The sequence below is a fragment of the Oncorhynchus keta genome, chromosome 13 (assembly GCF_023373465.1).
Source record: "Oncorhynchus keta strain PuntledgeMale-10-30-2019 chromosome 13, Oket_V2, whole genome shotgun sequence".
Classification (NCBI taxonomy): domain Eukaryota; kingdom Metazoa; phylum Chordata; class Actinopteri; order Salmoniformes; family Salmonidae; genus Oncorhynchus; species Oncorhynchus keta.
This window is the reverse complement of record NC_068433.1, coordinates 39,505,406-39,532,377: the sequence shown is the minus strand read 5'-3', so window position 1 is coordinate 39,532,377 and position 26,972 is coordinate 39,505,406. Positions and strand designations below refer to the sequence as shown.

At 46.5% G+C, this 26,972-nt stretch overlaps 2 protein-coding genes across 7 annotated transcripts in view; both read left to right on the top strand.

The window, feature by feature from the left end:
• The window catches only part of LOC118392317 (putative adenosylhomocysteinase 3), a 43,443-nt gene extending 22,652 nt beyond the window's left edge, over window positions 1-20,791 (top strand). For 3 of the 6 annotated variants that reach the window (XM_035784189.2, XM_035784192.2, XM_035784193.2), the window contains exons 2-17: window positions 426-534; window positions 2,492-2,635; window positions 7,569-7,669; window positions 7,906-8,008; window positions 8,191-8,285; window positions 8,423-8,529; window positions 8,746-8,862; window positions 9,032-9,095; window positions 9,909-9,997; window positions 10,097-10,167; window positions 12,806-12,900; window positions 14,532-14,630; window positions 15,867-15,935; window positions 16,149-16,227; window positions 17,060-17,180; window positions 18,287-20,791. In XM_035784189.2, the coding sequence (XP_035640082.1) occupies window positions 426-534; window positions 2,492-2,635; window positions 7,569-7,669; window positions 7,906-8,008; window positions 8,191-8,285; window positions 8,423-8,529; window positions 8,746-8,862; window positions 9,032-9,095; window positions 9,909-9,997; window positions 10,097-10,167; window positions 12,806-12,900; window positions 14,532-14,630; window positions 15,867-15,935; window positions 16,149-16,227; window positions 17,060-17,180; window positions 18,287-18,293 (1,470 nt within the window). In that variant the 3' untranslated portion in view covers window positions 18,294-20,791. Of the gene's footprint in view, window positions 1-422; window positions 535-2,491; window positions 2,636-7,568; window positions 7,670-7,905; window positions 8,009-8,190; window positions 8,286-8,422; window positions 8,530-8,745; window positions 8,863-9,031; window positions 9,096-9,908; window positions 9,998-10,096; window positions 10,168-12,805; window positions 12,901-14,531; window positions 14,631-15,866; window positions 15,936-16,148; window positions 16,228-17,059; window positions 17,185-18,286 lie in introns of those variants that run through there. The other 3 variants (XM_035784188.2, XM_035784190.2, XM_035784191.2) reach the window with 3 other exon arrangements.
• Window positions 20,792-22,917: 2,126 nt separating this feature from the next.
• The window catches only part of LOC118392315 (striatin-interacting protein 1 homolog), a 38,854-nt gene continuing 34,799 nt past the window's right edge, over window positions 22,918-26,972 (top strand). Inside the window, exon 1 of the mRNA XM_035784183.2 lies at window positions 22,918-23,058. Within this exon, the coding sequence (XP_035640076.1) occupies window positions 23,038-23,058 (21 nt within the window). The 5' untranslated portion in view covers window positions 22,918-23,037. The remainder of the gene's footprint in view (window positions 23,059-26,972) is intronic.

Sequence of the window (26,972 nt, the reverse complement as noted above, 5' to 3'; positions counted from 1 at the left end):
CAATATTACCAGCAGCAGGTTTAATTTATATTTCCTCCAAACCAAAGCTGCCTCCCTGGCTCTGGCCTGTTGTTAGACCTACATTCTACTATAATGTTACTGCAGATAAATCGTGATTTTTTAACCCGTGGTTGTGTTAAATCAATCACTAGCCCCGAACCCCTAGACACTTGCCCCCACACCCCTTTTAGATCGTACACAACCTGATGTGTGTAAATGGTGGAAACTCGACATGGCTTTCGATTGCTACGGTTATCATGTTGCTTTGCTTAATCCCATCTGATAATTCCTTTTAAGATGTACAAGGGGCCAACAAGGAAGTTTTGTCAGGGAAAGGAGTTGCTGGGTTTTTAGTTTTTGACTGGGTTTTGGACTTTGGTGCTTGTGTGAGAGCGTTGTGGTCTCATTCCTCCCTCTGCCAGCAGATCCAGTTTGCGGACCAAAAACAAGAGTTCAACAAACGTCCCACCAAGATCGGCCGCCGCTCCCTGTCCCGATCCATCTCCCAGTCCTCCACAGACAGCTACGGCTCAGGTACTGAGAATACGCGTGTGTCTGCGCGCGCACACACTCGCATACACACCTAGCACGTGCACACACCTGACACGCTCACGAGCGCCCTGACACACCCTGTGCCTAACTAATCACAGCCCAGGTACAGTATCCAGTATCACACAGTAAGAGTCTATTCCCAGATAGGTGGGGAGCAGGAATGTTCTCTGTAACGTATAACTGGATTAAGATGAGACGATACAGGCCACAGAGAGCTGCTAGTGTTCTCTCTAGTTTCTAACACTGTGTTCCATTCAATAATAACTGCAGACACACACACACACACACCAATGTCCTTGTGAAAGTTTGAGATCAGTTGTTTTTTCTTCTGGCAGGCAGGCCAGTGTAAGCCGGATTTAAGGTTGGGGGTCCATAAAAGAGAGAGGGGGGGGGGAGAGAAAGGTGGAGGCACTATACGTGTTGTCCTGGTCAACTGCTTATCCCACTCCTGGTTGTTCCCAGGGCTCCTAGAGGCCCCTTTCAAGAGTGGGGGGAGAGAAAAAATGGAAGGGGAAGGGGGAGGGAGAAAGAGAGGAGAGGCGATATTTTCCACCGAAGCGCTGGGATGGTTTGTAGTAGGATGAGGGGCCTGTCAGTCCTGCGTGTCATAAAAAGGGTGTGACCCTTGCTTTACAACCAGAGTTAATCTGGCGGGGTGACGTTCAAGTGTTGTGAACATGTTTGTCAGGAGTGAAGTGTGAAAGACGTAGTGTGAAGTAGGACTTCCCTGGCATCCCCTACGTGGCCTCTCATTCTTCCACTTGTGATGTCACTCACAGCCTACCTGGCTGTCCCTAGTCTTTTTGAATGTCGCGCACAGACACTCACCGGCCGCTTCACCCAAATGCCTCAAGTTCACCCTCCCTCCTTTCTTCTTTGTCCTCTCACTGTACCTCGTTGCATTCTGTGTCCCCCCCCCCTCTCGACCCTATCTCCTCCGCTGGGATACTCTCTTTCTCTCCCCCTCTTTCCTGATCCCCTCTACTGTGATCCTCAGCTCTGTGGTTGCTGTCATTATTCCCACAGAAAGAGTCAACAGTCCGAGTCCTGACTGTCCCCGCTGACCATTCTGTCTCTCGCTCTCTTTCTTTTCCTCTCTCTCTCTCTCTCCTGTTCACATGCTCTCTGTCCCAGCCCTGGGCCTTGAGCGCGCGCACACACTGTGGGAGAGCTGTTGTTCGTCTTAAGGCGTCCACATGCTTCCCACCTGAAACAGTTTGTAGATCTATTATGACGTTTTTGATCTTCGGCAATGTTTTTTTTTTTTGTGCGTTCGTTCGCCAACGTCTACACCTCTTCGTCAGTGATTGGTCAACAGTAGGGATTCTTCAATGAAGTGTGGTCATTCAACGAGATACGACTCGTATCACGACTCGTATCACTTTTTGCACAATATTGCGTCCAACCTAAAGTTAGATGGCAAACTGCACGACTAAGATATCCTTGGCAAAAAGGTCCAAATGAATGACTGATTTCTTGAATTGTTAGATTCATTCTGACAATTTTAATTCTGGCTACGGCGTCTCAAGATGGACAAACGGTACCACTGTCGCTATTTTCTTGTTTTTTTTAAGGGAGTATGCGAGGCACAGACGTTCACTTCACCTCGCCGAGTTCTGCTAGGATCAAACCCAACCGAGTATGTAGATGCCCAGGCTCTTCTGGTTTATTCTGCCCTGGGGTTCAGTCCCTAGATATATCTTGTAATGTGAGAGATGCCGTTATTTTGGACATCAGAGTAGATTGTGGTCTAGTGTGTGGTCATGTCACATGTTGTTGGTTTAATGTCGATATCCTGAGCGCATGTTGAATGTGCTTTTTAATGTGTGTGTGTGTGTGTGTGCAGCTCGAGTGCTGCTGTTGAGTGTGTGTAGATGTGCTGTTGCGTGCGTGTCCTGTCCTCTGACCCCTCTCTTCTCTGTCCTGCTCCCTCTTTTAGCTGCGTCGTACACGGACAGCTCTGACGACGAGACTTCTCCTCGGGACAAGCAGCAGAAGAACTCCAAGGGCAACGGAGACTTCTGCATCAAGAACATCAAGCAGGCCGACTTCGGACGCAGGGAGATCGAGATCGCTGAGCAAGGTGGGCTAGGGATGATGTGTGGCAAGGTGGGCTAGGGATGATGTGTGGCAAGGTGGGCTAGGGATGATGTGTGGCAAGGTGGGCTAGGGATGATGTGTGGCAAGGTGGGCTAGGGATGATGTGTGGCAAGGTGGGCTAGGGATGATGTGTGGCAAGGTGGGCTAGGGATGATGTGTGGCAAGGCGGGCTAGGGATGATGTGTGGCAAGGCGGGCTAGGGATGATGTGTGGCAAGGTGGGCTTAGGGATGATGTGTGGCAAGATGGAAGATGTGTCTGTGTGGGAGAGAGAGGGATTCTCTGATGGTGTGATTACGTGTGTGTTGGATGCGTGTGCCTTGCTGACAGGCCATCTCCCCTAGGGCTGTTTGCTTAGTGGCCGTATGTTCCCATCCTGTGAGATAAACAGCAGGGGGCCGCCTGCCTCTCCCACTAATACCCAATCAAGCACGCTGTGATGGGACACTCCATTCTCTGCTGAAACCCAAAAGGACAACGCCACTGACCACTCAGTCCCCAGTGTCTGTACTGCACCACTGACCACCCACAGTCCCCCGCGTCTGTACTGCACCACCGACCACCCACAGCCCCCCGCGTCTGTACTGCACCACCGACCACCCACAGCCCCCCGCGTCTGTACTGCACCACTGACCACCCACAGTCCCCCGTGTCTGTGCTGCACCACTGACCACCCACAGTCCCCGCGTCTGTGCTGCACCACTGACCACCCACAGTCCCCCGTGTCTGTGCTGCACCACTGACCACCCACAGTCCCCCGGGTCTGTGCTGCACCACTGGCCACCCACAGTCCCACGGGTCTGTGCTGCACCACTGGCCACCCACAGTCCCCCGTGTCTGTACTGCACCACTGGCCACCCACAGTCCCCCGTGTCTGTACTGCACCACTGACCACTCACAGCCCCCCGTGTCTACTGCACCACTGGCCACCCACAGTCCCCCGTGTCTGTACTGCACCACTGACAGCCCCCTGGGTCTGTACTGCACCACTGGCCACCCACAGTCCCCCGTGTCTGTACTGCACCACTGGCCACCCACAGTCCCCCGTGTCTGTACTGCACCACTGGCCACCCACAGTCCCCCGTGTCTGAACTGCACCACTGACCACTCACAGCCCCCCGTGTCTGTACTGCACCACTGACCACTCACAGTCCCCCCGTGTCTGAACTGCACCACTGACCACTCACAGCCCCCGTGTCTGTACTGCACCACTGACCACCCACAGTCCCCCGTGTCTGTACTGCACCACTGGCCACCCACAGTCCCCCGTGTCTGAACTGCACCACTGGCCACTCACAGCCCCCCGTGTCTGTACTGCACCACTGACCACTCACAGCCCCCCGTGTCTGTACTGCACCACTGACCACTCACAGCCCCCCGTGTCTGTACTGCACCACTGACCACTCACAGTCCCCCGTGTCTGTACTGCACCACTGACCACTCACAGTCCCCCGTGTCTGTACTGCACCACTGACCACTCACAGCCCCCCGTGTCTGTACTGCACCACTGACCACTCACAGTCCCCGTGTCTGTACTGCACCACTGACCACTCACAGTCCCCCGTGTCTGTACTGCACCACTGACCACTCACAGCCCCCCGTGTCTGTACTGCACCACTGGCCACCCACAGTCCCCGTGTCTGAACTGCACCACTGGCCACCCACAGCCCCCGTGTCTGTACTGCACCACTGGCCACCCACAGTCCCCCGTGTCTGAACTGACCACTGACCACTCACAGCCCCCCGTGTCACTGCACCACTGACCACTCACAGCCCCCGTGTCTGTACTGCACCACTGGCCACCCACAGTCCCCCGTGTCTGAACTGCACCACTGACCACTCACAGCCCCCGTGTCTGTACTGCACCACTGACCACTCACAGCCCCCCGTGTCTGTACTGCACCACTGGCCACCCACAGTCCCCCGTGTCTGAACTGCACCACTGACCACTCACAGCCCCCCGTGTCTGTACTGCACCACTGGCCACCCACAGTCCCCCGTGTCTGCACTGCACCACTGACCACTCACAGCCCCCCGTGTCTGTACTGCACCACTGACCACTCACAGCCCCCCGTGTCTGTACTGCACCACTGACCACTCACAGCCCCCTGTGTCTGAACTGCACCACTGAAGCTGTAAAGTCTGAAAGTAACATTTCGCTTGTTTGCGATGTATGCCTTTTAAATGTATGGTGTTTAAATGTGGTGCCAAACATTGGGATGCAGGGAGGATGAGTGCAATCTAGATGAGATGGTCGATGTGTCAGCAGCGGGCCTGTTTCAATCAGAGAGGACTTAATTTTATCCATGTGAACACTCGGAGCCTGCTGCCGAAATAAGAGGAATTAAAACTCCTCGCTTTTAACACACGGGCTGCAGTAGTTGCTGTGACCGAGACATGGGTCAATTGAGGACAATGAGGTTGAGCTACCAGGTTATAGCGTTCCATAGACTAAACTGAAACGGTGGCGGCGTGTGTGTGTTTTTACTAGAAATGATGTGCATTTTAACCCTCGCTCAGATCTGAAAACGGATGGTCTTGAGGTTGCATGAGTAGATACACTCCTTCCTAAATGTCGTCCTGTACTTGTCGGTGTGTGCGATCGGCCTCCTAAGCAGAATCATTTCTAGGATTTACTAGAATCGAATTGCTGTGATCTTAGACCTCGTAAGGAAATAGGATCTCTACCTGGCCAAATTCAGAAGGACAAATCTACAACAAGATAACGACGGTTATATTAACTGTAGAAACCAGGCAAGATACAAAATGGATAAGGCCATATCCCAACATTATATAGACGCCGTTAATGACCACTTACATCAGCCTCGTAAACTGTGGAACCTTTTAAAGGGCATTGGTTCAAAAACTCCCCATATGGTAAAATCCTGTAGTATTGGCCTGGATATGAGGTTTTATGCTATGACTGGCAAAGGTTGCAAATGATTTTAATTTTTTTTTTTTTTTCAATAGCCTCATCTCTGGTTAAGAAGTTACCCTATCTGCTCTGGACACTATGGCCAGTCTTTCATCAACAACTTTTACCATAGCAAAGCTATCACAAATGAACAATCTACTATGCTTAATGAGCACAAACAAAGCAACTGGGCTTGGATAATCTTTCCTGCAAGATTCATAGGATAGTACTTGTCACTGCTAAAATGATACCGCGTATTGTAATCCTTTTCGATTGGTAGTGGTGCATTTCCTAACCATCTCAAAACAGCCCGGGTGGTTCCACTCGCCACAAGAAGAGCAGTAAAACAAATGTAGGAAACCGCCTCATCCAAAGTTGTTGAGAGAGAGAGATGAGTTGTTCATCAACTTGAGGATACCCTCTTGAGCACAAACTTTATGAACTACAATCTGTCTTTAGAACAGCTCATTACACTGATACTTGCCGTATCCACTTTTTGATTTGGGGGGACATTAAGAAGGAAAGTGAAAAGGGGAACTATACAGGTATGGTCATGTTGGACTCGCAGAAAGTTTTTGACACTGTGGACACATTCTCCTGGTGAAACTGAAGTGCATGGGTCTAAATGATGTAGCGGGGAATTGGTTTTCGTCTTATCTGACCAACAGAATACAAGTATGTGATGTTCTGTCAGAGGCCAAATAAATAACCTGTGGCGTACAACAGGGATCAATCCTAGGGCCTCTCTTTTTTTCTTATATATGTTAATGATATGCTAGGTACAGTAAAGTGCAAACTCCTGCTTTATGCTGATGATTCAGACATACTGGTACCAGGAAAGGATACCGTTTACATAGAGGAGACCCTGAGTAAGGAATTGCATTTTGTTAGATATTGGTTGTCTGACAACAAATTGTCACTACATTTGGGAAAAACTGAGGTTGCTTAGGGCTGGCAAGATAACAGTAAACTGTGCAGGCAAGAAGATTGAATCTAAAACGCGTATCTTATCTTGGTGTGTCCCTAGATCAATCCCTTTCTGGAGACCTGATTGATGCTAAAATCATTTCTAAAATGGCAAACATTTTTTTTAATTATTTTTATTTTATCTTAAAATATCTTGTGTTAACATTAAAGTTAAGAAACTGCTTGTCTCGACCTCGATTCAGTGTCATTTTGATTAGGCTATCAAAAAGCTGAGAGAGAGAATGCAGGTCATGCAAAATAATGTTATCAGGTATATGCCGAATGTCCCCTCTAGGACCCACGTGGGGTACAGGAGTTCTGGGAGGTGGGCTTGTTGCCTTTGGAGTCGAGAGTGGACCAACTTAATCATATGTTTGACATCTTAAATGACCGTGCCCCAGGTTACAAGAAACGCCACATTGATATGGTCTATAACCAACACAGTCACAATACCAGAGCTAGTGACATGTCTTGTGAAATCCCAAGAGTAAACAGTACTGTGAGAGCACGTTTTTCCATACAGGCATTTGTCTATGGAATAGCCTTCCCTTGAGGTAAAGAAAAATAGCTTTAAAAAGCAGGCAGTGTTTTTCATTTGGACAAGGCTGTCTAAGTAAGGGAAACCACTCCACAGACCTTTGTGCCCCCTACTGCTGAGCAGGTGTATTTATTTGAGGGATCGGTATGATGTGCAATTAATAAATTGTTTTAATGTGAAATTAATATGGTTTATTTTTGAATATGGTTGACACAGCCCTGGCTCGGTGGGCCTCATCACACATGGCTCGAGCTCTGAATGTCTGGGTGATAGACTATAGGCAGTGCCACAGACGGATTCCCAAAGAATGTTGGCCAGCTAACTTTCATTAACCACTCTTTAACCAGTTAGATTTTTTTTTATTAAGATTTTTGTCATTTTAAAGATTTTTCAGAGAAGGATGCCTTTTTGAAGTTTTGAAACAGGACCAATGTTTTTTTTAGTTGTTGGAATGTTGGGTCTAAAATAACCTGTCGGTTGCGTTGTCTCCTCCACACAGAGATGCCAGCCCTCATGGCCCTGAGGAAGAGAGCCCAGGGAGAGAAGCCGCTGGCTGGGGCCAAAGTAGTGGGCTGCACCCACATCACAGCTCAGACAGCCGTGAGTTACACACACACACACACACACACACACACACACGCCACCATCCACCGCTCAGTTCAATGTGAGTCTGCCTCTTCTGCTCAGAGAACCACAACTCACAGCCATACTGAATGGCACTCGTCTTAAGCCAGCTTCACGCATCTCTTAGCCGCAGGACTTTTCTTTGAACACGAACGTCTCCGTTGGCTGTGTCCTTAACTGAGCGCGCGGTCTGGTCTGTGTGTGTTGTTCAGGTGTTGATGGAGACGCTGTCTGCCCTGGGGGCTCAGTGCAGGTGGGCTGCCTGTAACATCTACTCCACTCAGAATGAGGTGGCAGCTGCTCTGGCCGAGGGAGGTGAGTGGGAACAGGGCTGCTTCATTTGAGCGTCTGTGTCGTGTGGGAGCTCTTTCTCTGTCGCGACCGCTGGCTCTCTGTGCCCATCAATTCAATGGTAGGATATTCCTAAGAACATGCTGCATTGCTCCATTTCTCTTCTCTTACTTTCTCTATTTCTCATCTTTTCGATTCTCTCCCAGGGTTCTCTGTGTTCGCGTGGAAGGGCGAGTCGGAGGATGACTTCTGGTGGTGCATCGACCGCTGCGTCAACCTAGAGGGCTGGCAGCCTAACATGGTACGTGTCTGTCTTGTCTCCCTCAATCACTCCCATCTCTCAGTAACGGACTGGCACCCGGACTTTGTTACAGCGTAAACGGCGTCAGTCCTTTATCCCGAACAGTTAGAGAGACGCGTTGTTGTGTCCTGCTCCAGATCCTAGATGACGGCGGAGACCTGACCCACTGGATCTATAAGAAATACCCCAACATGTTCAAGAAGATCAAGGGAATCGTGGAGGAGAGCGTCACTGGAGTACACCGGTGGGTGGATCACTGCTAACCACACTGCTTCATTATTAGTTGACTCATTGTCTAGACTGAGAAAAACAGTGTTTTGCCAGTAAGCTTCCCCCCTTCGTCAGGGGTTTGTTTTGAAGCGAGTGGTCCATCTTCTATGGCCATGTCTCCATCTAGTGGCCATAACGGGTAGTGTCAGGTTTTTACTGGTAATGACCCCCCTCTTATTGCTGTGTATAGGTTGTACCAGCTGTCCAAGGCGGGGAAGCTGTGTGTCCCGGCCATGAATGTCAACGACTCTGTGACCAAGCAGAAGTTTGACAACCTCTACTGCTGCAGGGAGTCCATCCTGGACGGGTAGGACAACTCCGGGCATGCCTGTTCAAAGCAGAAAGACTGAGGACGATCACGTCGTCGTCGTCACACATAATTGTCTTTGGGCGCTGACGGCCCGGGAGTCTACGGACGACTTAAACATGTTGTCATGCTAACTTCTTGTGATATTTTTGTTGTTGTCTCCCTCCAGTCTGAAGAGGACGACTGATGTAATGTTTGGGGGGAAACAGGTGGTTGTGTGTGGATATGGAGAGGTAAGAGTCTGTCTTACCTACTGTGTATTGATAGTTGACATTTCGCTACATTATTTGTGGACAGTATTATATTGATATTTGTATCGATTCAATGTTTTTTTACTACTGTAGGTAGCGTGAGCTGTACCTGCACCAAAACTCTGCTATTTTTCCTCCATCTTCTTTTTAATAGACAACATGTTTTCAGACCTTTTTATTTCCCTGACTGATCAACACTAGCTTTCTCATTCTCTCTGCAGCAGAGATTTGGTGAGCGATATGTTTGGAACATAACATCACAATACATAGTGTCTCCACAACATTGTATCATGAGGTCCCTGGCAATTCCCAGCCCTACTGTATTTTTTTAAATTTTTATTCATTTTTTTTACCTTTAACTAGGCAAATCCGTTAAGAACAAATTCTTATTTTCAATGACTGCCTAGGAACAGAAGGTTAACTGCCTTGTTCAGGGGCAGAACGACAGATTTCTACCTTGTCAGCTCGGATTCGATCTTGCAACCTTTCGGTTACTAGTCCAACACTCTAACCACTAGGCTACCTGCCACCCCAAATGGTACTTTTTGGAAATGTCCCCAATGCCTCCTACTGGCCCTTCAAACCCATTTCCAGTAGCATCTGGTCCCCCATCCAGGGACCGACCAGGACCGCTCCTGTTTAACTTCAGAGGCAAGCCAGCAGTGGGATGCTGCTGGCGATCTAAACAACCTATTATATCAACATGGACCACCAGAGGAACCTATTTACCATCCATGTCTATAGTAGGGCCTCCATCAGTCCTATGTGTGTGTGTTTTTATTTGCGTATCCATAGGTGGGGAAGGGTTGCTGTGCTGCTCTCAAGGCCATGGGCTCCATCGTGTACGTCACAGAGATCGACCCCATCTGTGCCTTGCAGGCCTGGTGAGTTCAACCAATAGGAGCCTGGTACGTGAACTAATCGGCCAATGGCAGCAGGGTGAACGAGGAAGTAACGTTTTTTTTCTTTCCGTCCCTGTTCAGCATGGATGGCTTCAGACTGGTGAAGCTGAGTGAGGTGATCAGACAAGTGGACATTGTCATCACTTGCACAGGTGAACAACTCTCCTTTGTCCCCTCGGGCAGCACTAGATGGCCACGTTTGAGCATATAAGTGGCAATAGTGTCAAAACTAATAACCAAGCGTAAGTACATGAACTTGCTGGAGTTTAGGTTAGGGTTTAGATTTCTTTGTGAAGTCAATTTTGTGGTTAAAAAACACTATACTCCCATCCTTTCCAGCATGGGCATAGCAACAGCAACCACCTTCTCCCTACGGCTTTACTGCTTGGCTAATTCAGCCTGCACCTCTCTATTCTCACACACACACACACACACACACACACACACACACACACACACACACACACTTCCCTCAGCAGCCTAGAGGGTGACTAGGCAGTAGGGTATAGGCCAGCGGTCACCAACCGGTCGATCGCAGTCTCCAAGGCATTTCTAGTCGATCACCAAACATTTCTGTCAAAAAAACAACATTGATAAATCCTTGCGTACCTATTTTTTGTTTAGAGCTGTTGGTGCGCTTGATTCAGCAGCCCTAGCGCCGGGAATGCAAAAGTGTTCCCGTTCTGAACCATTTCATGTGTCTGAAGGCAGAAGTTCCCCTAAACGGCAGGCCCATAGAGCAAATCAAGTTCACCTATAGGCCTTCCGCTGGCCAATCAGAGAGCTCAGATCAGTGTCTGCACAGTTTCCTTGTCGCCACAGGCTGTAAAAAGAAGCCTGGAACGCACAGCAAGGTTGATACTGTGAGATTTCTTCACTTTTTTTAAAAACCATGACTAGAGTGAGACAACGAATACAGCAAAGAGCTGCTGTTTGTATGAGTACGTGTTTGTTGTTATTCAGTACTGTCAACACTTTATTAAACACTTTTCTAAGCTATAAAATGAGCGTTCTCCCTACTCCCACTCGCGCTACAAAAAGCACTGCTGCGGCAGTGAATGAGTATCGCGAAGTGTTTCCATACGCCTGTTATTAGCGGCTTTATTTTTTTTAGGATCGAGAAATATTTCACTTTCTCTGGTCATATGAGTAACAACATGATTTGGTGCATGAGGCAGAAATAATGCAGTGCGACTTGAGTTTCGCCATCAGCTGGAAGACTGTGTCCCCTTTTTCAAATCAAATTTTATTTGTCACATGCACCAAATACAACAGGTGTAGGTAGACCTTACAGTGAAATGCTTACTTACAAGCCCTTAAACAACAATGCCGTTTTAAGAAAATACCTGAAATAAAAGTAGCAAATAATTAGAGCAGCAGTAAAATAACAATAGCGAGGCTATATACAGGGGGCACCGGTACAGTCAGTGTGCGGGGGCACCAGTTAGTTGAGGTTTGTGAGGTAATATGTAGATAGTTATTAAAGTGACTATGCATAGATAATAACAGAGTAGCAGCAGCGTAGAAGGGTGGGGCGGGCAATGCAAATAGTCTGGGTAGCCATTTGATTAGATGTTCAGGAGTCTTATGGCTTTGGGGTAGAAGCTGTTTAGAAGCCTCTTGTACCTAGACTTGGCGTTCTGGTAACGCTTGCCGTGCGGTAGCAGAGAGAACGGTCTATGACTAGGGTGGCTGGAGTCTTTTGACGATTTTTAGGGCCTTCCTCTGACACCGCCTGGTATAGAGGTCCTGGGTGGCAGGAAGCTTGGCCCCGGTGATGTACTGGGTCGTACGTACTACCCTGTGTCGTGCCTTGCGGTCAGAGGCCGAGTGGTTGCCATACCAGGTAGTGATGCAACCCGTCAGGATTCTCGGGAGGGAGAGGGGAGGGACGGTGAGAGGCAGCCTCACCTCTGCTCCTTCCCTCAGACTGACCATCAGATGCAGACCATCGGTCCAGTCATAAAGCTAATTATTATGCTCACTCCACTCTCTCACAAGTAATACAACAAATTATCTAGTACCATTGCGATCATACCAGAGAAGAACAACATTGGCTGGGCAATTCAAGCATAGCCAATATGCAGTGATAATGTATTGGGCCTATATACTATATAGCCCAATAGGCTTACATTTTTAAAGTCATGTTTAAAAAAATTAAGTGATCTTGACTCAAAAGATGTTGGTGACCACTGGTGTAGACATTACAGGAGTCGCCTCAATCACTCCGACCTGGCAGCCATGTGCTTTGCCAGCCGGTCAGTGCTCCCACATTCAGATTCAATCAGAGTGAAGGGTTAATTGGGACAGACTGCATTACCTCGTCTATTAAGCCTGTCGACAGGCTGCCGTCCTCATCAACGTTAATTGAAAAAGGACAGACAACCGTAATCACTCGTGCGAATGTGTATGCACGCAGACCTGCACGTTCACACACTCCGACTTCGAGGCACGCGATGCCATTCAGACACTTATTCATACTGTAGGTCTATGTGGAGAGTGGATGTGGAGCCAAATGGTGCATTTTTACTAGATGGATTTAAAAAAAAAAAAATTTTTTTTATCTTAGTGCAGGAGATTTATTCCTAGCATCATTTGTGTTGCATATACAGCAACATAATTCCTTTTTGAAGTCGTTATAAATGTCATTCAGCATGTATCGGCCCGACAAGAGGTATTGGTAGTATTCTCCTCTGTCCACATGATTTTCTCTGACGTTTGTGTACAGTAGTGAACATGTTTGTGAGTGTAATATTGATGGCACGTTTAATGACGGCCCCTCTACTTCAGGTAATAAGAACGTGGTGGTGAGAGAATACTTGGACCGTATGAAGAACGGCTGTATTGTCTGTAACATGGGACACTCAAACACCGAGATCGACGTGGTGAGTGAAGTGTGTGTATTGGTGGGAGATGAGGGGGGGGTTGTATGTACGTGTGTGGGTGTGATATTGTGACAGCTTGACTGAACGTGTGGGTGGAAGACACTGCTTGTCACCAATGCTTGTCACGTTATTGTCACTGTGGGGGAAGCTGTGATACGACAACACGCCCCTGACCTGACGTTGTCATAGTTATGGGTTGGCTCGCTGTGGCTTATGCCTGTCAGTTATCATCACTGTTTAGGTGACATCCTCAGGGTCATAGTGAAACCATTTTCATAGTGACTGTTGTCATCGGGGCCTGACATGAACTTTTTTGTCCACCCACCACTGCGGCAGAGATTTAAAAATCTACCAGCCATTATTTTACATTATTATTATTTTTTTAACGGATGAGCATGCGTTGTAATGTTTCTAAAACAATACATGTATTACCAGTAATAAGTGAAGTGGTATATTACTCAGTTACTTCATTTTTTGTGACCTGAGTCTTAACCAAAACACCTAAGATGAGATAAAAATGTTACGCTGCCCCTTTAAGGGCGGGCGGTTACCGTGGCAACGAGGGCACTGAGCCTCTGGGCTGGTCAGTGACTGCCTAGTAGCCGATGTATTTGCTAGCAGTTGAAGCAGTTTAAGCAAACTCAAACATTGAAAAACAACCTAGCTTGTGAACAAAACAATGTAAATAGCCACAAAACACAAGGACAAAGTCTCACTTTAGAGTAAGTTTGACCAACTTTGGATTTCAAAGTGGCACAGCGGTCTAGGGCAGTATTTGAGGTGTCACTACAGACCTGGGTTCGATCCCAGGCTGTGTTGCAACCGGCCGTGACTGGGAGACCCATGAGGCGGCGCACAATTGGCCCAGCATCGTCTGGGTTTGGGAAGGGTTTGGCCAGCCAGGATGTCCTTGTCCCATCACGCTCTAGTGACTCCTTGTGGTGGGCCGGGCACCTTCAAGCTAACTTTGGTCACCAGCTGGACGGTGTTTCCTCCGACACATTGGTGCGGATGGCTTCCGGGTTAAGCGAGCAGTGTCAAGCAAGCAGTGCGGCTTGGCAGGGTCGTGTTTCGGAGGACGCATAGCTCTCGACCTTCGTCTCTCCCGAGTCCGTAGGGGACAGCGATAGGACAAGACTATAACTACCATTGGGTATTACAAAATTGGGGTGAAGAATGGTTAAAAATATATAAGAAATTAAACAAATTTGACCACCTTTCATACTTGATCGCACCGGTTCCAAAATGAGTCTTCAGCGCGGTGCACCCTGCTCCCCAGCCAGGCTGTGTTCCAGCATGTTGAGCGAGAAGGGATATTATTATAGGATTTGTAGTTCTTTGTGTAATTTTAGCTACCAGCTATGAAACAAAATGACAGAAATACTTTGAAAACAGCGACTGCAGCATTAGTTCAGCTGTACATGAGCTCATACTTGACTTATTTACAAATGGGATTGACATGCTTGAGGAGCCCTGACCAACCGCCAACGTGGCTGGTGAAACAGACATCTTACCCACCAATGCCAAAATCAACCCGCATTTGACGGGGTTTAATTTTAGGCCCTGGTTGTCGTAGTGACACTGTTCTCGTGGTAACTGTTTCCTGTCCGTTTTGTTGTCCTCTCCTCCAGGCGAGCCTGCGGACCCCGGAGCTGACCTGGGAGAGAGTGAGGTCACAGGTGGACCACGTCATCTGGCCCGACGGCAAGCGGATAGTGCTGCTGGCTGAGGTGATTCATCATCGTCACATTAGTACAGTCACGGAGAGCCTTGTATTATCTCAAATCACTGCTCAATCGCACGGGTCAATGATCTGATCTATAAATCCTCAACTTCCAAATAACTGGGCGTGAATAGATCCATATGTAGCTGTACAACAACCCCTATCTGAGGCTGCGCCTGGTAAACAAGCAGTACGTCTACACCACATTTGCCCCTCTCTCTCGCTCTCGCTCGCTCTCGCTCGCTCGCTCTCTCACTCTGTGTGCGTGCAGCAGAGAGAGACAGAGGCACTCTGTGTGTGTGCAGCAGTCTCTGACAGAATGAAACCACCGTGAGAGCGAGCCAGACAGAAAGCCAGACAGAGCCAGGTGCTTCAGTGTGTCTGCGGTTTGATCTCCTCCAGGCTTTAATCAGAGAACAGAAACCCCCTCTCCTCTGCTGTTTGTTTGCCCCTCTCCCGCTTCCCTCTTTTGACTCTATTCTCTCAGTCTTCACTCCTGGACTCTCTCACTTCTCCTCTACTGTCTCCAGCTGAGGGGCTTTTTCAAAGAGAAGTTGCTTTTTTGTTAGTTTGGTTCACCAGAGCTCACCAGTAGCCGGTGTTCCGTTCTCCTGACGCCCTCTACAGAACAAGGAAGTGTGAGCGGCCTCAGTTTCCCCCGGGCAGTGTGCATACTGGGCAGTGTGCATACCGGGCAGTGTGCATACCGGGCAGTGTGCATACCGGGCAGTGTGCATACCGGGCAGTGTGCATACTGCATAAAGTAACAGTACGCCCGTTGTGCTGTCACTGCTACTCGCAGCAAACGGGGAATTGAAACTAAAGCGCCACCAAAGTCGTAATTGCTACGCGCCAACACAACATGTTGCAGCTCTCTGGGGACATAATGAACATTATCGCAGGCTTGCTGTGCCACTAAGGAGTGTATGATGGCAGTAGTAAATGGAGATCAGTTCCTCCTCCTTTGTGAATGCTGCCTCGATAGCGGTCTGAGCCCAGTAACAGTACCAGTCTCATTTTCTCCCTGTGTTTACATCTCTCGTCTGCACCATGTCTTCTGTTATTCTGACCTTGGACTCGGCAACACTTTTTCTGACATTTTGATGATGTCGATGTCAACCCCACACACACACACACACACACAGTATCTTATCATTGAGACGGAGCTGTAGGCAGTTTTCTCTGATTCTGTGTGCCGTTAACTGGTTGATAACCCAATGTGTGTGTCTCGATCTGTCCTCAGGGTCGTCTGCTGAACCTAAGCTGCTCTACGGTCCCCACCTTTGTCCTGTCCATCACCGCCACCACTCAGGTACCGTGCGTTTTTGTGATTTGTGTGTGGGGTGGATCAGCGTCGGCGTGTGTGCCACTTCGTACAGTAATCGGAGCGATCAGGGTCCTGTCATTGCTCTGCCGCTGACCCCAGGCCGCGTGCGTCATGAGAGCGACCGTGGCGTTGCCATGGTAACACAAATGTCTGTGTGTGTGTGTGAGATTGACATCCGGGTCTTGTTTCATACCTCAGGCCCTGGCTCTGATAGAGCTGTACAACGCCCCGGAGGGACGCTACAAACAGGATGTCTACCTGCTGCCCAAGAAGATGGGTAAGAGGCCGAGCTCTATGTCCACAAACACAGACGTACACCTTTATCCCTCCTCTGTCCTCAACCCTTGGTCTCACACACACACACACACACACTCCGTAATCCTTATTCGCTCAGGCCTCAGCCGGGGCAGCCAGTAGTGACCTGACAGCACCCGTCCGCCTGTCTGAACCTCTGACAAAACCCTTTTAGGGGTAAACATTGAGTTGAAAGTGGATCAGCCAGAATGCACAACCGACTCAGCAAATAGAAGCGATGGATTCAGTATAGGGATAGAGATGGCAAGCATGACCGTGAATATGTTTTGAAGCAGCTCTGTGCTTACTCAACCCCTGCAGCCATGTCTTGGATTGGGTTCTCTATGTTCTACGTCACGATCCAAAACTAACACTGGATGTTAGTATATCAGGTCGTGTTTGCGCCGTTTAGTCTTTCGTTCTACTCATTTACAGTCATTGCACTGTCTGGGAAATATAGAATCCATAGTAGAACGCATCCTACGCCAGCGTATGGCGTAAAAGCAGGGAGAATGAGAGGCAGAGGGGCAGACTGGCAGAGAGGCTCAATATAGGTCAGCCTGTCAGGCCCTGCTGCTAAGCTCACTGCACCATCGCAGACTGCGTGAAGGAGAGACCGGGACAGGAGAAGCAGCCCCAGTGTGTTCAGCTAACCCCACACAAACAAATAAATGAGTAAATAACCAACAGCCCCATGTCCCTGCTAGCTAGAGTAACTAGGTGCTCTCCTCCCACTTTTTCTCTTTCTGTCTCTCTCTATCCATCTTTCTCTCTCGCTCTTCTCCCCCCCACTCCCTCCTTCTGCATTATTCCAGATGAGTATGTGGCCAGTCTTCACCTGCCTACGTTCGATGCCCACCTCACTGAGCTGAGTGACGAGCAGGCTAAGTACCTGGGCTTGAACAAGAACGGCCCGTTCAAGCCAAACTACTACAGGTAAACATTAACGCCTGAATGCTTAGATTGCATGTCACATACACTGAGTATACCAAACATTAGGAACACCTTCCTGCTTTTGTGTCGTGCACCCCCACCCCATCATTTTCGTCAGGGCATGGACTCTACAAGGTATTGAAAGTGTTACACAGGGATGCTGGCCCATGTTAACTCAAATGCTTCCCACTGTTGTGTCAAGTTGGCGGGATAATAATAATATAATATATGCCATTTAGCAGACGCTTTGGGTGGTGGACCATACATGATACACACGGCAAACTGTTGAGCGTGAATCCAGCAGCGTTGCAGTTAAAATAGATTGATAAAGATCTTCTTACATCAGCTGATATCTCAAACTGCTGTACAGAAACCCAGCCTAAAACCCCCAAACAGCAAGCAATGCAGGTGTAGAAGCACGGTGGCTAGCATGTCCGGTGAACAGGTCAGGGTTCCATAGCCGCAGGCAGAACAGTTGAAACTGAAGCAGCAGCATGGCCAGGTGGACTGGAGACAGCAAGGAGTCATCAGGCCAGGTCGTCCTGAGGCATGGCAGTTCTTGGCACAAACCCGTTGCACCTGGCACCTACTACCATACCCCGTTCGAAGGCACTTAAATCCTTTGTCTTGCCCTTTCACCCTCTGAATGGCACACGCATGCAATCCATGCCTCAATTGTTTAAAAATCCTTCTTTAACCTGACTCTTCCCCTTCATCTACACTGCTTGAAGTGACATCAATAAGGGATCGTAGCTTTCACCTGGATTCAGCTGGTCAGTCTGGCATGGAAAGAGCAGGTGTTCTTAATGTTTTGTCTACTCGGTGTACATCTTTCGTGGTGTTATATTGCAAAGGTGCAATGTTATGAATACAGTTATCAGAGTTATAATGAGAAATCAATCAAATGTATCTATAAAGCCCCTTTTACATCAGCCGATGTCACAAAGTGCTATACAGAAACCCAGCCTAAAACCCCAAACAGCAAGCAATGCAGATGTAGAAGCACGGTAAGACGGCGATGCTTGGTAGAGAGAGCTCCACAAGTGCAAGATTGTTACATAACTGTAACTGCAGGATTTGACATTTCGTTTTTTTTTTTTCTCCCCAAGGTATTAAACCAACTCTGAAATGAAGAAAATACGGAGGCTCCAAAAATCGTACAGAACCCAGAAGAAAGGAGAGAGGAGGACGGAATAGTCACACACCTGCTTTTTACAAGAGGGGAGGAGCTATGTGCTAATTGCTCCGAGTGGAGGGCGTGGCTTACCTGCGCTTTGGCAGTGTTTTATTTATTTCCGCTAGAATAATGTAACTCTAACCTTTTTTTGAGCTGCTCCTGCCATTTTGCGCTCCTTAGCAAGCGTCTCCTGGAGATTTCGTCTTCTCTTAGCTACTTGTCTGTCCGTCAGTCAGTCGTACGTAAACTCCGTTGCGAGATCATTTTATTGTTCGTTTAAAACCTAAAAGATGGAAAAACTATTAATGACGAAAAACCAATGTACAAAAAAATCTCTGTGTGAATGAAAGATGACCTCTGAAGATTTAGTGATGGACGTGTGGTTCATGTCCTGTTGTCCGTATTTCCTACTCTTGATTTTTTTTTTTCAAATATAAATTGAAGGGGATTAGATGAAGAGGTGGGAGAGGGGAGGTCATTTGGTCCAATCATATCCTGTTTTTGCTCATTTGATTCAGATTTATTCTCTGTCCTTGTTTTTAAGTATGTTTTAATGCGTTGGTTCTCCTATTCCCCCAGTCAAACTGGACAGTGACAGGTGTGGGGGCGGGGTCTTTCCCTGTGATTGGTTGGGACCTCTCTCCCGCACCTATCGCTCAAACACAGTGAATCCATCTCAGCTCCCTGTACCACAGCCTCTCAATAATGAACTATGTTCTTCAGCTCCCAAACTGCTCACATGATGCCAGTGTTGAAGTTATATGAAAAGTATTTTGCCCGACCAGAGTTTATGACATCCATCCACAATGTCCGGAGCTAGATTCTCCTTTCAAAGCATTATACTGTATTATAAACTGGGTAGTTCGAGCCCTGAATGCTGAAAGCCGTGGTATATCAGACTGTATACCACCATGACAAAACATTTATGACCATGTCCACCATGTCCAGGCACTCTGCGTTGCGTCGTACATAAGAACAGCCCTTAGCACAGGGTATATTGGCCATATACCACAAACCCCCTCGTACCTTATTGCTTAATTAGAGGCATGACAGGTATGAGAGATCATTACAAGGGGATATATTTAGATATTTATGTAGAAATGTAGATTTTTCTATCTTTCCTCCGCCCATCTAATATCTTACCTTTGAAATTAAACATCTGTCTCGCTATAAAGATAAGCAATTAAATGTTATGATAAATGTGTGGTATGATTTTTTTTTTTTGAAAACTGTGACAGACTATTTCAGTGAGATACCAAATGTACAGCAAGGCTCGTAGTAGTTTCTTTGGCCAGGTCCTCAATAGTAAGCTGCTGTACCAAAACCTGTACAGTAATTACAGCGCTAAAACCAATTAGCCATTGTCAGGCGTTAGTTGTGATTTTAACTGCAGTGAGGCTATAGCTTTATGCCTGGATCATTACATATGCTTGTAATTAGTTGGGGACCTTCACCACTTCAGACATCAGTTTACCTCATTGTTCCAATTTATTATGCATTTATGATAAAAGGTCATAGTCACCTTTTATAAATGTCCAAGATTTGGTGTCTTCGTTAGTTTGAGTTTTTCTGGTGAGGGCCAAACACCTCTGGTACGATTTATTAGTCCGGCTTAATTTCCTCTGCGTTTTTTAGATTCAACTTTGTTAGAATCCCAGCTGTTAGGGTTTTCTCCTGAACCAAAAGCCCGTTACGACAAGCCAGCTGGGAGGAGCCAGCTGGGAGGAGCCAGCTGGGAGGAACCAGCTTTTCTTCTCATTTAAATTATTATTATTTTTTTTAACATCGTATAGAATGGACTTAAATCCTTGAGAACATACACCCATATTGCTCCCATGTTAATTATGCCCAAACTATACATTCTAAAATGCCACTGTGTTCATGTCATACTCGTGAGCTACCGTTTGTGCATTTATGCCCCCCAGCCTCCATAATAACCATCTTCCAAGTCGGAGGCCCTGTGTGTGACCATCCATAATGCCCATATTTCTGTTTGTCTGACTTTTTAGAACATTATCCTTGTGCTGATTATCTCATCTGTTAGAGTCGTGTGTGTGTGTGTGTGTGTGTGTGTGTGTGTGTGTGTGTGTGTGTGTGTGTGTGTGTTAGGGTCATGTGTAGTAGGACATGGTTGCTTCGATACAGTTGTCTCAGGATCATAGCCTGTGCATTTCCCGGGGGTGAAAGAGCATTTGTCGGTCCAATAGCTGCGTCACGTGGGCAGGGTTAACGCCAGCATCTTGTATGGTTAACTCAAAAGTATAGGAATTCCAGCATATCAACTCTTGTATTTATTGTTGTAAATCCACAGTCAGTACAAATGGAACATTTTTTTTTCTCAAATTAAGTTGTCGAAACAATGTTTAAATATTGCAAGTGATAATGATAGATGAGCAATAATAAATCTAATCTTAAAGAATAAAAATGTCGTCTAATATACGATGTGTTGTATTTTTATTCATTTTCATGTATTTTCTTGAACATACCTACATGTGGATAGAAAGATTGCTACCGATGCCTATTAATCATACATGGTTGCATTTACACAGGCAGCCCAACTCTGAGACTTTGCCACTTTGCCACTAAACACGTTTAACCAATCAGACCTTATACCAATTATTGGGCAAACGATCAGTATTGGGGCTGCCTGAGTAAGCTGATTTCCCATGGCCTTGAGGCATCTCTAGACTCCGGCTGATCTGAGAGATGAGAGGATGACTGCCTGCTGCTGCTGGGAGCTCAAAGAAAAATAGACATCCGTAACGACACCACTTGAGAGAGGAAGAGAGGATGTTATGCCAAGTGCTAGAAACAAAGTAGTATCATCGTTAACTAGGGCGTTTCACTATAGCTTGGATGATTTGATTACAAGGCGCTGGTACCAGTGTTTGGCCACGTTTTACAGGATGGGTTTAGGTTATGTTCCCACAATCTTATTTACAAGCCATTTGTCTTATAATACTTATTACTGCGGTTGTGAAGAACACGTGCTTCTAACATTAACACGGGTTATTCAGTGACTCAACACGATAGATTCTGTGTCTATTTGAATTATGTTCTCAGAAGTTTGGATACTTACTCCGTCACTGGGTTATAATTGCGGTATGCGCTCAGATTAAATGGATATCTGTGTTGCCAGATGACACAGTGGTCGGGGGTGACACTGGGGGTTGTCGAGAGCACTTGGAAGCAGCTGTTGTCGCCACTCAGTCACAGTCGTAGTGAGTGACCTAATCAGAGCGAACCCACTCTGCACCAGCACACTGAAGCACACACACACTGCCTATTATCCCGCTCATGCAACACACACACTGACTTCACTCCGTTAATGTGAAAGGTTTGACACACAAAGGTAAAAACGCAAGATTCAGAATTAAACTGTTGTTTTGGTCCCTAACAGCCACCAATATTAACCATATCAGGAAATGAAATGTGTTTGTCACATAAGCAGAATGGAAAAGGTGTAGACTTTTTAGTGAAATGTTTACGTATGAGCTCTTTCCCAACCATGCAGAGTTTAAAAAGGTGCTAATAAGAAAGAGGAAATAGTAACCCAATGAAGGTGGCCTCAAAAGAATGACATTAACACAGGTGCATTTCACATAATCATGTTTGTTTTGACCAGTGTTCTTCATCAATAAATCCCTGCATACAGTATAAACACCCTCGCACTCAACCAGCCACCATGTGTCAAGTTCACGCACGTGAAACAGATATGACCTTTGCGCTCTCAAACTGTACACTCCAATCAGATCACGTTAAGTGCTTTTCTCAGTCAGGGGGGTTGTTATGGAGGGGGGCAATCTACATCAAGCAGCCCCCTGCTACAGTCACTAATCAATAATTCACTCAGGTCACTAGCGGTGGTGGGATGAGAATGACCGTGGAGTGGTCTAGGTCTGGTCTGTCGTCACCCCTCTCCAGACCCTTACATTACCACCACTCAATGTGGCGGCCTGCCTCAAGGGATGGATGTTTGGGGGGGGAATATTAAATTCCCTCTGGAGTTGTGTTCTTCAATCATGATCCTGCAAGCAGGCTTTTGTTCTGGCCCAGTAATAACATACCCGATTCATCAAATGGTCATCAAGCTCTTGATTCATTTAATCAGGTTTGTTACTAGGCTGATATAAAATCATTTTATTGACTCATAGGTTTTGTGTCTTGTCTCGGGTCTTGGATTGATTGAAAGGCCCACTCTGACAAAGGTGTGGAGGATATCAGGATATGACAGATAATCTTTACACAATCCAGTCATTCTGACAGAACAAGATGGATTTAACAGCTGTGTGAACACGTTATGGTTATATTCAGGCACATAGTTACAATTGAATAGCCTATCAATACTAAGCTATAATAGCAAATGTTTCTTTGAAATCCACCGAAACGAACAATGTTTCTAATGTAGGTGCCATTATGGAACACTCAGCATCAGCACCAATTAATTGACCGCATTCGAAGATCCTCAACTCGACTCATTCACTCGCGGGTAAGACCAACCCGCCTGTCACCATTTACAGTAGAAGTTTAACCCCGCCCTCTCTGACGTCCAGTCAACCAATCACACTAACGGGGACGGGTTTCCTGAACTTGGAATAAACTGAAATCTGTTACAGTTTGTCAGGCTCGAACCTTACCGGAATGCACAAGCTGCAGAAAAAGTGAACCAACCAACACAGAAAGATGCAGGCAGACGAAATGGAGGTACCTATCATTAATTATATTAACATATAACTGCAACAAACAAAAGGCCTCTGCCGAATGGGAGATATGTGTTCGTGAATCTGCTGAAGGATTGGGAGGTAAAGCCAGTTTGTAAGCTATTCGTTGAGCCAGTGTAGAGGGGTCCACGTCCGTGTGGTTTGTTGTTGCTGGGGAGCTTTAAATGCCCCTTTGCCACAGAGCCGCTTTTGAAAGCATGCAGCCCAGGTTGTTATTTTGGTGACCGAGCAAGTGGATGCTATAAATACCGTAAGTTTATGGTTAATTCTGAACGTGGCAAATACAGGTAGCTAATGTGACTGTCAATGTCCAGGACGTTTTGTGGTCGAATCTTCTCTTGCAGCTGCTGCCTGTGTATTTGTGCATGGCATCGTAGACCAGTGTCAGATTGGCAAATATACAGTAGGTTTATGTACACAGTAATGATGTTGGGGATATAAGAATAATAATAAGAAGAAGAAATCATTCGGTGTGTACTTATTTGTCCCATATGCTCGGGCAGCAGCCTATATGTAGATATTCCAGTGTGAATCAATTACATTTTTAAATTGCATTTATTTGTCAGTGCAGAAGAGTGGATTTGAAATTGATAGAATAAGGCATAGGCTATTAGCTAGTTTCTCAATTATTACATATTAAGATGTAATTTGATTTTTTTTTCAATAATATATAATAATATATGCCATTTCGCAGACGCTTTTATCCAAAGCGACTTACAGTAATGTGTGCATACATTCTACGTATGGGTGGTCCCGGGAATCGAACCCACTACCCTGGCGTTACAAGCGCCATGCTCTACCAACTGAGCTACAGAAGGACCACACACACTAATAGGTTTTCAAAATGTTTCTCTAATTATATGCTTGCTTTCAAGTAAACATGCTTGACATTATGCTCCATACCTCTAGGATACAGCATATAGTTGTTCTAATAAATAATTCATTCAGCCATTAAAAATGAAAACAAATCAATTGCATTTTGGATTCATGTCTTGGCAGTGTAACCCAGATCCAGACTAGGTTGCTAGCCTACATCTATCCAGTGAAATCACACCAATCATATCCTGGATCGTGTTTGTTGGGCATATTATATGGTGGGGGGGAATGATACAAAAAAGGAATTAGAGCATATTTCCCCTCCAGCCTCAAGCTTTCCAGGACAGAGGTGGGGGGTTTCAATGATGGTTGATGGGCATGAAATAAATGCATGAAACCTCATCTCCACACTGGTGAAATCTAAAGAAGGATCCAGTTGGCTTCTTTTAAAGCAGACTAATTCATCTGTAAACAGAACTCGGTGAAGTCAAGTATCTAAGACTACATTCAGTGCTCAAGCCACACAATGCACGCCAAAGTCATCATAGTCGATATGAGATATGATCATCCCACTTAATTCTATTGCTTTGTCCAGGCTATTCCTCATGTGATCTGTGTTAGAGTTGATTGTTGCATTGGCCCATTGGCTTGGCTGGCTGGCTTCGGTCATAGGTTATTTTTAACATATGCTTATATGAGAAGAGGGGGGATGGGGGCTGGTGGGTGATTTTGATGGGATGCCCAGTGTTTGCACACACCGACGGTGGAGCGCAGGGTTCACTGTGCCAGTGTGGAAGGAAGGTTAGTGTTCATAGCAAGCTGGTGGGGGAGAGAGAGATTTGTTGATGCCCACGGGTAGCTGAGTGAGAGACACCAAATTCCCCACTCTCCTTCAAACAAACATGAAAGAGCTCTATTGAGAGCAATAACGACACCAACCTTAGTTTCCTGTGCAACAGACACAACCTTCTGGCATCCTCTCATCTCATCTGCAGGGGGACTAAGCCAATCAGACATGCCTGTGTTCAATTATTATCCCAATCAAGCAATTGTGAGCTGAAATTAAGATGTGGTTTCTAATCAAATAAAATAAAATGTTATTTGTCACATGCACCTTACAGTGAAATGCTTACTTACAAGCCCTTACAATGCAATTTTAAGAAAGTATTTACTAAAATGAACTGAAGTTTTTAAAAAATACATAAAAAAATAAGAAAATAAAAAAATTACGAGCAACAATAAAATAACAGTAACGAGGCTATATACAAGGGGTACCGGTACAGAGTCATTGAGCGGGGTTAGTCAAGGTAATTAGGGTCATCTGTACAGTACCAGTCAAAAATGTGAATACACCTACTCATTCAATGGTCTTTCTTTATTCTCACTATTTTCTACATTGTAGAATAAAAGTGAAGACATAAAAATCTATCAAATGTTTTTATAAAGCCCTTCTTACATCAGCTGATGTCACAAAGTGCTGTAGAGAAACCCAACCTAAAACCACAAACCGCAAGCAATGCAGGTGTAGAAGCACGGTGGCTAGGAAAAACTCCCTAGAAAGGCCAGAACCTAGGAAGATACCTAGAGAGGAACCAGGCTATGAGGGGTGGCCAGTCCTCTTCTGGCTATGCCAGGTGGAGATTATAATAGAACATGGCCAAGATGTTCAAATGTTCATTGATGACCAGCAGGGTCTAATAATAATAATAATAATCAGTGGTTGTAGAGGGTGCAACAGGTCAGCACCTCAGGAGAAAATGTCAGTTGGCTTTTCATAGCCGATCATTCAGAGTATCTCTACCGCTCCTGCTGTCTCTAGAGAGTTGAAAACAGCAGGTCTGGGACAGGTAGCATGTCCATTGAACAGGTCAGGGTTCCATAGCCGCAGGCAGAACAGTTGAAACTGGAGCAGCAGCATGACCTGGTGGACTGGTGACAGCAAGGAGTCATCAGGCCAGGTAGTCCTGAGGCATGGGCATGGTCCTAGGGCCCAGGTCCTCCGAGAGACATAAACTATTGCAGCATAAATACTGGAGGCTGAGACAGGAGGGGTCGGGAGACACTGTGGCTGACGATACCCCCGGACAGTGCCAAACAGGCAGGATATAAAATATGTGAAATAACATATATGGAATTATGTAGTAACCCAAACAGGTTTAAAGAAATAAAAATAGATTTTAGATTCTTCAAAGTAGCCACCCTTCTTGACAGGTTTGCACACTCTTGGCATTCTCTCAACCAGCTTCATGAGGAATTCTTTTCCAACAGTCTTGAAGGAGTTCCCACATGCTGAGAACTTGTTGGCTGCTTTTCCTTCACACGCGCAATACTGAAAGTGCGATTCACAGCATTTAACCATGGAAAGAGATCTGGAAATATGGCTGAATATACAGTGTAGTTATTCCCTCCGCAAGGCACTCAAACAAGCAAAATGCCGGTACAGGGACAAGGTGGAGTCGCAATTCAACGGCTCAGACACGAGACGTATGTGGCACGGTCTACAGGAAATCACGGACTAGAAAAACAAAAACGGCCATGTCACGGACACCGATGTCTTGCTTCAAGACAAGCTAAACACCTTATTTGCCCATTTGAGGATAATACAGTGCCACCGTTGCGGCTCACTAACAAAAACGGTGGTCCCCACCCCTCTCCTTCTCAGTGGCTGACATGAGTAAAATATTTAAACTTGTTAACCCTCGCAAGGCTGCTGGCCCAGACTGCACCCCGAGCCATGTCCTCAGAGCATGCGCAGACCAGCTGGCTGGTGTGTTTACAGACATATTCAATCGCTCCCTATCCCAGACTGCGTCCCCGACTGCTTCAAGATGGCTACCATTGTTCCTGTACCCAAGAAGGCAAAGATAACTGAACTAAATGACTAACACCCCTTAGCACTCACTTCTGTCATCATGAAGTGCTTTGAGAGGCAAGTCAAGGAATATCACCTCCATCTTACCAGCCACCCTAGACCCACTTCAGTTTGCATACCGCTCCAACAGGTCCACAGATGACGCAATCACACTGCACACTGCCCTATCCCATCTGGACAAAAAGAATACCTATGTAAGAATGCTGTTT